General features: G+C 38.4%; 1 protein-coding gene across 1 annotated transcript in view; it reads right to left on the bottom strand.

Moving 5' to 3' along the window:
- Positions 1-480: 480 nt before the first annotated feature.
- Positions 481-13014, bottom strand: part of LOC149529237 (RNA polymerase II transcription mediator) — a 144282-nt gene continuing 131748 nt past the window's right edge. The window contains exon 8 of the mRNA XM_089808233.1: positions 481-1116. Within this exon, the coding sequence (XP_089664359.1) occupies positions 796-1116 (321 nt within the window). The 3' untranslated portion in view covers positions 481-795. The remainder of the gene's footprint in view (positions 1117-13014) is intronic.

Genomic DNA, 13014 nt, shown 5'->3' on the forward strand with positions numbered 1-13014 from the left:
AGAATTTTATTTTGTGAACTGACTACAATATAAGGTGGTTGACAAAAACATAGATGTTCTAATATGGAGGAGTCCAAAAGTCTAGAGTAGCCTGGCTTGTTTAGCCATTGAACTTAAATGTCGTCAAATTTGGCACCACATTCCTAATGCATCCCGTTTAGTCACTTCTTTATCTGTGCCGTTATCCATTATTCTCACCGTTGCATGGACTACGTCTAATACAAGTATGAAATGATAAGGCTGTTATCCATTTTTCAGTAGTGAACTTGCAAATATTTTAATGGCGCATTCATGAGCAGTGAGTAGAAGGATATCCAAGCAGTTCAAATGATATACATCTCGTTTAGTCAAGCTTTTTCAAATTAAACCATCTGAATTGATACTTGAACTATTCCATCCTCTCAATGAAGTTTTCCAATCTGCCAATAATTTACCGATGCTATACTTAACATGGATTCTAAAATATTCAAAAAGAGAAGATTGATTATTAACTGCTCTTCCTTCATTAAGCATTAAACGTACAGTGAAAGCAGGATGTCTGCCACGTGATGTAAGCCAAATGGTTTTGAGTTGCACTGACCGAATAAATGAAATGCACGTATTCAAGAGAACACAGATTGATGAAACTTACCAGCTTCTGCCCAACTTATGCTCAAAAAGATGTTGAAAATCACAAACAAATGCATGTGATTTACCTTGCCTGGAATAATAGAATGTTCCATGGGCTTTCCATATCACTCGGTATGCTAATAAAATGCAGGAATTTATTCTTTTAAACATTACATAAAATATAACTCAAGATTCTCCACCGTTGCTACATAACGTAACAAGATCCATTAGAACACCATAGAGTGCCTCTAGAGGTAATGGTCCCAAGAATTTTTTATTTTCCATTCCAATAGTTACAAGATCATGTTTCACCAATCCATCATCTGGCCTAGTATCATTTAAAATTAACCACCAGTTAACACAATACTCCCTTTGATCGATGCTGGCAACTAAAGCAAGACTGTCACTATTGTCCAACTGAAATGATAGACTTAAGTAATCCCTCTCAACCTTCATGCCAACCACTAATGCCTCCTCGTGAAGCCAGTAAATGAGTTGGCTTGCTACCTGGAAAAAATAAAACATATTATAAACTTTATACAGCATATATATATTGTGATATACAGCTGCAATTTTGGTATGTCAGTCATAGGCTGCTAAAACAGTTTATTAGCCTGCAAACTTGTCAATAAAGTTCACACATGATAATCCATTAGGTACCCAAAAAAATCATTACAATATATAATGATGTGAGAATAGATGCAACTTATTTGATGTTAAAACATACATAGGTCCAATACTTTATAAAAGCATCCTCTTCTAAAGACAACTATCTTTTAAGTAGAAGGCAGTCCCCCTTGATGGCAATGATAATGAAAACTGATATGTTGACAGCTTAAAAGACATGGACTCATGATATAAGATTGTGCAATGATAATACAAAATTTGAATGTATTTGCATCACTTCCAAAGGGCCCTTATCTAACAAAAGAGAACCTAATTCTACCATGACAGGAAGAAAACAGCATACAGCTGCACATTCAGGCTAAACTGTAAAAAGATTTCTTATTACACTAATAAATTAGGTGCTCAACTAGGTTTCGTTTTTCTGGTGCTTTGGAAAGTGAATGGCAAACCATTTCAAGTTTTCTTCTCTCAAAGAAATAATTCTTAGGCTAACAAATCTGTTTTGTAGTGATTTCACTAAAAATAGGACTCTCGGCACTCATACTCTAAAACATGGTCTAGCTACAAAACAAATATGCCAGGTTTCTGATCACCTCAGAGGACATTGTGAGATTTGCATGTCTTGCCATAAATTAGAATAACATGCTAGTGAACACAAAGAAATGAAAACAGACATTTAACCTTAAAAAAATTCAAGCCAAAAACATGAAGAAAGAAAAATGGCAGGAGCAAAAATATATACAAAAAGACATCATACAAAGCAAAACAAGAAGATGCAGCCAAAAACAGCAATTAGAAAATGTAAGCAAATGACAGTGTCACATCTTCAAGGGGTGTAATTGCAAATTTGGGGTAGTCCACAGTGCATTTGCAACAGCCCATGGTCCATTTGGACCAGGAAAGAGTGAATCTGGAGCAATTCAATAAGGTACGTATTTCTTTTCCCTTTTATTTCTATTAACACTTTTCTCCCTTATTTTTTTATAGAACAAGAACCAAAGAGAAAGAAAAGAAAACTTATACATCTCTTATTCCCCTTGTCCATGTCTAAAGACTATTTCCATTCTCCTGTATGAAACTACCCTTGGGGATTCATCAGATAGCCCTTGTAAAAGGACTTCTTGCCTGTTGTGTTTAAAACCAAGTTCCAATTTTGAAAGTCTGGGTAGAAACATCCCAAAGAGTACAACCATGGGGTGGCCAAGACTGCATCACAATCTCCCAACTTTACAATGTAGAAATATTCGTAGATTGAATGCCTTCCCAAGGTGATACTTAGATGCTCTAGAGATGGCAGATAGGGTCCCATGTTTGTCTTCATCTCACCTTTTCTTCCTTGGGTTTTCCTTTTCTTCTTCCCATGCTTCCTCATCAGACATTGCCTCTGTATTACATGTATCTTGGCTCCCACTTTTCCTTACATTTGTCACATTTTTTTCTTTCTGAACTGATACTCGGTGACATTTATGTCCATGCTCACAGTTTTCCATACAATGAAAACATACTTTTCTCTTTGAAGCTCTATAGGTCATCTCTAGGAGGACATTCCTATTGGTGCCAATTTTTCTTTAAGGAGTTTTAATATGTGTGAATGATGTAGATTCTTTGTGTAGGGTTTGTCTCTTGATGAAGCAGTTCCCAACCTTATGCTTTTTGAATTGCATCTTCGAGTGTTGTAGGATCAAGGGGCACTTACCAAACCCCAGATTGATCCCTTTAACCCTTCAATGAATAGGTATATTAGTCGACTTTCCGAAATCCCTAGTACCACGGCTGAATTTTTTTAATTTCTGATACCCTCTAAGGTTCCTTGTTTCAACTGTGTCAATTCCTTGAAAAATCTTTCAGGAAGTTTTTGATCAAATATTTTGATAAGCCTTTAGATGCCCTTGGGCAACGAGGTCATGATGCCATAATTGTGGGTAGTTCCTTCAAGTGTAGAATGGCGAATCCAATAGCATCTTCTTCCATCATGGGAATAAGTGATAGGTGTCCATCTTTTGGACCTATTAACACAACATGACTCTTCAAATCCATCAAAATTTGGAAAGGGTCACTTTAGCTACCCTTTGTCATAAATCTTTGTTAAGTTCTCTTCTTTCCCTACTACGAGCATTTTGTGTTTTAGCCTCATAATAATCCCTAAAGGAAACATTTCTTCTAACTTCGGAATCTAGTCTTACGTATCCTCACCAATTTTGCCAACATTATGAATGGGTGGGTCATTTCCATCTTCCTCTATTGTGTGTTCTTCCCTTGGAATGAATGAAGGTCTTATTGATCTAGGGGTTTGATCCCCTTTGTGGTGTGTTGTCATTTTCTAAATTATTAGAGTTAAAATCTCTTCCATTTGATTGGTTGGGTTTGAGGGTACTAATTGTATCATTCATATTTTGTAGGGTTTAAAGGAGGGTTTGCATTGTCCTTTCATTGTGTTCAATGAAGGTCCTCATTTCATCTCCCAATTGGTCACACAATTTATTTCTTTGAGTAAGGTTATTATATATTGTAATCGTCTCCTTTCCCTATCCAAAGCCCTTTAAGCTCTCTAATTCAGTTGCATCAACAAACTTTCATCCCATTGGCTAGCAAGAACAATGCTCTAATTGTAATCTCCCCTTAGGGATATATGAAATTTGCACAAAACAACAATAGTAATAACATAATTTATTTGCAAGATTATTTTCTAATTAAATAACATATTAGTAATTGAACCAATGAAGTTAATTATTTGGGTTTAAAACAATAGCAATGATAATTCACGTTTGCAAACACATATTAGATTTAAAACCCTATTAGACACTTGATATAAGCACCATAAAATATCAGGAAACTATCAACCCCAATTAAGCCCAAGAACATCAAACAAGTAAACAACTCAACCAACAACCTTAAGACCAAATCAATGAGGGCCCATAAGTAAGAAACTTGATGGGGGCTTACATGTAACCAACTCAATAAGTATCCGCCTAATGGTTAGGAGTTCATATTCCCACAATCCTTGTGTTTCTCTTTCTTGTTTCTAATAAGATTACTTGCTTACATCGTTAAACAATTATTTATGAAATAAGTAATTCAAGCAATTCACCTAGCCATATTAGATTCGATATATGATATACCAAATGGTTTAGAAATAGGAATATGCAGGTTATGTCTTACTAATGTATATACTCAGATATGTGTGTGTGAAAGAATTAATGATCTTCTTCTATGTGTGTGTGTGTGTGCGCGCACATGTGTACGCATGAGTGCATGTGTGTGAGAGAGAATTTATAGCCTTGTTCAATGCTTTCCTCCCAATTAAATTTACCTTGAATATCCATCGAGTGGGAATATATAGACCTCCCTTACCTTTTAAACCAAACATGGTGTCTCTTCCAAGAGAACGGCTGCCGATTCCAATGACTCCCACGCCTCTTCATGCCCCTTGGAAATTGCCTTATTTAGTGGTTTGTTAAGTTTTACAAGTGCACGGATTATGGAACTCACTCTTGCTAACTTATGTGCTCACACATGAGTAATTAAACTTTGAGTAATCATAGGTAATTCAGTATGTAATAATATGACTTAGACAAGGTCTGCTGGGAGTCAGGACAGTAGAAAATGGCAAAGCCTTATGAAGGCCATTTTCTGCATACATAGACACACAAATATTTTATTATTTTATTTTAGAAATCGTAAAAATGTGTCATGGCAAGTGCATGACAGAAAGTTAGTTAGCATTTTAGTATAAAACTAAGACAGTGGCAAAAATCCTTGGTAAGGTGAAAATGGCATAAAGATGATATCGATGTGACCAGCCAATCCGAACTCATTGTAACAAACAGAAATACATTGCAAAGTTGAGCAATGCTAAGGCTGCTATGAGGAAGCAGATTTTGTCCTTTTAAATCCACCCTGGTGATTAGAAGCTTGCCCTCACATCAATAATATCCAACTGCAGTTACCAATTGACATATACATAGAGATATAATGCTGCAATAGATAGTTTGACATCATGTAGCTCAGCCAAGCTAGCCTTTTATTATTACAATAATTGAGCATTCAATAGAAGCCAACAAGAAGATACAGAAAAAAACTTTAAAAAATTGACTCAATAACAACATCAGAATTAATTACAAATAAATGAAGCCTAAGTATGAAGTCAGTCATTGTCATCTCCATCTCTTGTTAACTGAGACAAATTTCAAGTCTCTATCTTGAGACATTCTAAGTGACAGATTTTAACTTTTAAAGTAGCCATCCAAAGACTGTCCTCCATTACCATGAAGATATAGTTAGGCTTCATTGCAAAGCTTAGCTCTGTCCTTAATGACTTGACCATAACAATAGTAGACAAACAAAGCCATTTTTTTTCTGATATCCCCTTCTCAGGCCTAGTCAGCAGGTGTGATCATTAGCCTATTCCAACATTCCCACACACTAATTGGTAGTGGTTAGGGAACTCTAGTGATCGTAGAGAGCTCACTTTCGATATTTCTTCGCTTCTGTTATTGGTGTTGAGCCCGGTAGTATGGATTGCAGGTGATGCTTTCTAAAGCGTTTTTCGCCTCCTAGATTGTTCTTTAAACTACTCTAAGAGCATGCTTATTTTGATTAAGTCTCCAAGTTGGTGCCAATCTTCATCCCATCACTTCAATTTCATCTTCGCATGCTCAATTTTGATTTCCAATACTTCAGTAATGCTTTACAAAACTAGAATGGGTGTATTCAAATTACACACAAGTTCTAGTGTTAACATCTTATTATTTTAGTTCAGTGCTATTAATTTATAAAATCACATTGTGTCCCCCTAAAGTGGACACTTAGAGAGGGACTAACACTCGAAACATTTTTTAACTCTGTTTGTAGAGGTTACATTTTCTCCATTTTGAATGGAAGGAGAGGTGCTAAGGTGGTTGACATTATTGTGCTACACCTGGTTGTGGTGAATGCTAAAAATTGGGTTTTGTACCCCTATGTTGTTGGGCTTTCTCCCATGTGGGATGCCTAGATCTGGCCTGCTGGCTGTGGTGGAAGCATTGTCACTACTGGTTTAACTAAGTTTGGGTTAAGCCATTATATGGAGGAAGACCTTTTGATGAAGGATGATAAAGATCCTTTGATGGAGGCAATCTATTAATTCCCTTGCTCAAAGAGGTTTGGTGGTGGTAGAATGTTCTCTTCAATTTTGGAGGTTGATTCTACCAATGTCTTAGTTGGGCTTTCCCTTGCCATGTCTCTATGTTGTAATGGGCACCCTAGAAATGTCCAAAAACTGAACCAACTATATCCCCAACCTCAAAGTTGTGCTCTATCTGGTGCTGGTCAGCATACAATTTCTACTGATTTTGGGCTTGCTGTATATTCTCCTTGAGCACCCTTAAAATATCCTGACTATCCTGCAAGAATTTTTTTGCTTTGGGCACTCTACTATCCCCTAAAACCAAATCCATGAAACTAGGTGCTTCATAACCGTACAATGCCATGAATAGAGTCATCTTGATGGACATATGATAAGTGGTGTTATAATAGTACTCTCCCATATGTAGCCATTTGACCCAAGCCCTCTATTGTGCAGTCACATAGTTCCTCAGATATCCTTCCACCCATTTATTCACAATCTCTATCTGCTCGTCTGTCTGCGGATGATAATTAGTGTTAGGTGTAAGATCTATACCAAACAACCCAAACAATTTTTGCCAAAAAGCACTCATAAATTTACTATCACAATCACTGACAATGAAACTAGGTAGCCCATGTAACCTAAATATCTCTCTGAAGAAAAGATCGGCCACCTATGTTGCTGTGCAAGTGGATGGAATAGCACAGATGCAATCTCTCCCCTATACTCGTGGTAACCCAGTGATGAAGTCCATAGAAATACTTTCCCATTTCCTATTTGGAATGGGCAAAGGCTATAACAACCCTACAGGATATGTGTGCTCTCCCTTATTTTGTTGACAAACTGCACACTCCTTGACATGCTTCTAAACATCATCCTTGAGCCCTTTCCATGTGAACCGCTCACAGATCTGCCTCCAGGTTTTAAAGACCCTTGAATGTCTAGCTGTAGGTGCATCATGAAATGCCTTCATTATTACCTCCCTAAACTGTGATGAAGGAATCAAATATATCCTACCCTAGAACTTGATCAATCCGCCCATCACCACATAACGATCATCATAAATGGTGCCTGCAATCACTCCAGAAGCCCAAGTGTCCCTCGCATACTCTACCGTAATCTTATTTCTCCAATCTCCTGTAATCTCAGCTAGAGCACAAGTATGAGGTCTCCTAGATAAAGCATCTGCAACCACATTCTTCTTACCTTTGACAAACTCAATGTCAAAGTCATAAGCCTACAAGTTCGTAATCCACTTCTGTTGTCCATCATTCAAATCACGCTAACTCATGAAGTATTTGATGTTGTTGTGATTAGTCTTGATAACAAACTTCCCCCCAACTAGGTAGGACGGAAACTTGGCCAATACATGCATAATAGCCAACATCTCCCGATCATAGATGGAATAGCTCCTCTCCACTCCACGGAGTTTCCTACTCTCAAAAGCAATGGGATGCTTCTCTTGCATCAAGACTACCCCAATCCCATCACCTAATGCATCACAATGAAGCTCAAATGGCTTCGTGAAGTCCGGTAGAGCTAATACTGGACATGATGACATCACCTTCTTGAAATGATCGAAGCATCTCTAAGCTGCCCTTGTCCATGTGAAGGCCCCTTTCCTGGTAAGGTCTGTCAAGGGTGCATCGGTCTATGACCCTTAATAAATCTCTTGTAAAACCCATAGAGACCAAAGAACCCCTTAAGTTGTGTAAGGTTCGTAGGAGTAGGCCAATCAACAATAGCTCTAATTTTTTTGGGATCTACCCGAACTCCATCTGCGCTGATGATATGCCCAAGGTATAGTAACTCAATCAACCCAAAAACACACTTAGATTCCTTGTCATATAGTGACTCTTTCTCCAAAATGGACAACACTATCTCAAGAAGTTGTTAATGCTCCTCTCAAGTCTTACTGAAGACCAAAATGTCATCAAAGAAAATCAGGACAAATCTCCTAAGCTGCCCCTTGAATACCTGATTCATGCAACTCTAGAACGGAGCCGAGGCGTTGGTTAGCCCAAATGCAATAACCACAAACTTGAAGTGGCTATAGTGACACCGAAAAGTTGTCTTCTCAATATCCTCCACCCTCATCCTGATCTGATGATACCCTGACCATAAATCAATCTTCATAAAAAAACATGCACCATCCATCTCATCAAACAGCTTATCTATTCGTGGGATGGGATATCTATTCTTAATGGTCTTCTTATTTAATGCCCTGTAATCGATGCACATGCGCATCATCCCATCCTTCTTCTTTACCAATACTATTGTTGAAGCGAAGGGGCTCTTACTAGGCCTAATATACCCCATCTCCAACAAATCCTTAATCACCTTTTCTATCTCATCCTTGTGTTTCTTAGGATGACGATAGGGAGTAATCATAACTAGTTTGGCTCCCTCCTCGAGTTCAATAACATGCTCCATCCCTCTATCAGGAGGAACCCTATGCAGAATCTCACCAAAAACTTCAGCATGCCTATCAAGTATCTCTTGGATATCTACTGGATGACTCTTCACCTATGGTTCTTGTGAGGATAGCATAGTAAAACATTCTATCGCCCACTCTACATCATCATGCCGAAACAGTCTCTGCATTCTCCTCAAGGAGATTACAACTCCCATCTAAAAGTCCTCTAAGTACAATAATTCTGCCCTCATGCTGAAACCTCATCTCTAATTTTGCTAGGTTGAGTGTAAACTCGACTAGCGAGGCCATCCATGTCATGCCGAAGATGACATCATAGTCTCCCCTGTCTACTACATAGAACTCATCCTCCAACTCATAGCCATCTCCAAACCTGATGTGAAGATTAGATATCTTCCGAGTGCATAATAATTTGTCACCATTAGCTACCATGACTCTAAACTCGATGTGCTCCTTGTTAATGTTTAGCGTTAGAAGAAGCAAAACATGAATTAATTGATATTCTGAAACTACTGCCGATTCCATAATCACAAAGATATAAGCATACATATGTGTGTGTGTGTGTGAGTGTGTATAAATGTACGTATACACATACATATGCTTACATCCCTGTAATAGTTCATGGATTAGCAATAGTACTGAGATCATGTTATTGATTAATCGGCAGACTTCAGAATGTTCAGGCACTTATGTTTATCATGCCTTGTATCGGATGTCAATACTTACCATGCCTTGTTATTATTATCGGGTGTTAATTCTTATCGTGCCTTGATTTGTTATCGGGCACTAACTTATGCAAGGTTGGTTGTTATTTAACTAACATGCCTCCGAAGAGGCATGTCTCTACGTGGTCCTTGGGCCACGTAGAGACATGACTCTTTGTAGTCATGTCTTTCACCATTATATATATGTGCATAAGCTGCCACAAGGAAAGCATTAATCACACGGCATCCAAGTACTTGTAGTTAGCGACAGTATTGTATAAGCATCATTTTGTTATCACCATTGTTACATAGCACTTCATTATTATAATTACTATTGAAGGAGAAGGATAAACAAACATATTACCAAGATCGCTGCCATAGAAGAGCAAAGATACTCTGCATTATTCAAGTAAGATATTCTTTGCAAGTATTTATTTGTAATTATTTTATCTATCAAAGATCCACAATATTTAACACTCCTCACTCTGTAAACCTCTCTTGGCTACCAATCGTGCATCTATGAAATTATGTGTAGCCCCAGTGTCAATGAGTGAGATCACTTTTTGCCCCTAGACAGTACCCCTAACCTGAAATGTGATTGCCTTCTAAGCCCCTGTTAATCATGTCAATGACTTCTCATCCTCAGGAATGTTGCTCTCCTCTGTAGTGTTATCCTCGTCTAAGTCAGAGTGTTGATCTTCCCTCTCTGACTGTGACGCCTCTGCTAAGAAATGCTCCACTTGATTTGCCTTAGCCTTGAGAGAACACTTATGAGATAAGTCCCAAGGCTCTCTGCAATGAAAACATAGCTTCTTCTTACTCAACTCATTCAGGGTGTCATTATCCAACTTATTATCCCTTTTTGGCTGAGCATCCTTGTGAAAAGATTATTTGTCTTTCTCCTTGTCTTTTTTCATATATGAATCCCTATGCTGAAATCTACTCCTAAAAGAAGAAGGTGCTAAGTCACGAACCTTCTTAGTAACCTCCTATAAAGTAGCTGGGTCATGCCCCTTGACCCAACCCCTCAAGGGATCTAAAAGTCCATCCATAAACAACACTACTAGCCTCCTCTCTGAAATATCTGTGACCAACACAGCTAACCTCTGAAATTCATTGATATATGTCTCAACTAATCCCCACTGCTTGAGTTGTGCCAACTCCTTAAACTGTAACTCGGGATCTTTGGTATCAAATATCTCTCTATGAGTCTCTCAATGAACTCCTCGTAAGATGTGATCTGATTATGTCCCAAGGTTACCATGCCATGGTGCCATCACTCATGCGCTGGACCATCCAAATGAATAGTCGCAAACTCGATAGCCTCCTCCTCAGGCATAGGATTCAGCTGGAAGTATGTATCTACCTTCTACACCCAAGGTCGTGCAGTCATCTTCTCTGAAACATCATAATAAGGTAAAGAAAGTTTCCCAACTTTCTTTCTCAACTCAAAGTTTTGATTCCTCCCTCCTGATTCAGGCATGTGTCTCATCCTCAATTCCATATAATCTCTGAGGGAAATATTCGCCTCAAGCTCAAGTCCACTAGCCTCCCAATCCCTCCTGAATTGATCCTATAACTCAATAATTTGCAGTTCATTTACTGGTTGAACCGTATCGCTGGTTGAAAGGTGGGTAGAAGAGGTCTTGAGCTCGTTGTTTGAGCTGGGCGTGCAACATGTCTAAAGTTATCAGCCTCATTCCTATTGTTGTCATGTCCATTATTACCATTAATGTTATTCTCAGGACCATTGTTGTTGCCTTGGCCTCCATTATTATCATTGCCCCTATTGTTATCATTTCCCCCATTGTTATTATTTCCATTGTTGGCATCACCTGGATTAATATTAACACCCATTTGTCTAGCCATAAGTCGCAACATCATATCCATTCGCCTATTTTGCTCCTGTTGAATAAGCTGCCCCTCCTCTAATGTACCCAGTAACCGTCTAAACATTACTTGGACCGATATTCCTACCTCCACCTAATCTTGTATTCCTATCATCTTGGTCACTGATTGTATTGTCTTGTTCAAAGAATATCTCCTCTGTGTCTGTATGACTGGATTGTATGTCCCTCTGCATGAATGAACTAGATTGTTCACTCTGCAAGTCTAAACTCCTACTTTGTCTTGCTCTGATATTGCGAAAATTATAAAGCCCCTGTCGCATGCTCAAACATGAATGCTTAGCTTTTTTAAATTCTGATTTTAGTGTTTTGACATTTTGTCAAACACTTTTCCCTCTATCCGGGTTTTCCAAATTCCCCTATAAGACCTCCATAGGATGGCAGGACTTATAGCTCTGATACTACTGTAATGGGCACCCTAGAAATGCCCAAAAACTGAACCAACTACTAATAGAAATTTTAATGTTTTTGCATAGATTTGAAACCACATAACATGAACAAGAAAGAATTTATGCAAACTGATGATTGAACTACTGTTGAAATAATATTAGTTTTCAAAAAAATCAAATTACATAGAAAACTTTTCAACTCACTAATTACTCCAGCATTATAACATGTAAAATCATCCCTTCACAATGGCATAAGTATCGGACAAGGAGTGAGAATGATATGAGCAAACACCCAATCTGTCTATAGCTGGAAAGGTGCCCAAACTACCTGTTAATGAAGCTGATAGCAATGAATTCCAAAGGCCAAACCCCAAGGGAATGATGTCTAAAATGTCACAAGAGACGATAGACATCCTCTAATGCCAAGAACCAATCTGTAACTAACACATCCATTTTCTTCTCATATTCAACTTGAATAACAATAGCCACAAGCTCTCCTTTTATTCCTACTTCATAGGATCGACCACTTTTCACAAGCAATGTGGGATAAATAAAATAAAATAAAAGGGTAACAGTCACACAACTGGACATCTGCTAAAGTGGGGACATTACAATTTGCACATCTTGCAGTCCTATAAAAGTCAATGTTGATGCTGCAGATCAGGTGACGGTCCTGATCCTTGGTTGTGATTTCAAGGACCAAGTCTGGGTGCTCAGTTGCATACAACCTAGGTTTTACTCAAATGGCCCCTATTGAGGTGGTGCCACATGATTTCAATCTGCACTAGTAGCAGTCCAATGGAGATCGATGTTGTTTGTCAGCTTTGGTGATAGTCTTTTTCTGGTGAATGCAGTCGTGAAGCTCTACTTGGGGGTCTCAGCTTTGCTCTCGCTGGTTGTTCCCTTTCCTAGGGAGGTAGAGAGCATGTGACTGCCCTGGTTCAACCATCCAATGTCTCCCTTGGAGGTGCAGATTGTTTATCAGCCAAGATCCTTATTACTGTTTCCTATTGATGTGTTGGCATTTTGAGATTTTAAAGTCTATGAGGGTGTTAGCCCTCTCTTCGATCTTCCCTAACTAGTGTTGTTTAGTGTTTGGGTTTGATCGTAACCTGCCCCACTCTTGTTGTGGGTTGTTTGTTTTTTTTGTCTTCTATACTATTAGTCATTTGTTGGTTAGTGTGTTGTTAATGGCCTGTTTTGGTAGTATGCCATATGTGGCCTATTGTGGCTTCTTTGC

The sequence above is a fragment of the Cupressus sempervirens genome, chromosome 11 (genome assembly GCF_028749045.1).
Source record: "Cupressus sempervirens isolate cs-2001-9-10 chromosome 11, ASM2874904v1, whole genome shotgun sequence".
NCBI classification, from domain to species: domain Eukaryota; kingdom Viridiplantae; phylum Streptophyta; class Pinopsida; order Cupressales; family Cupressaceae; genus Cupressus; species Cupressus sempervirens.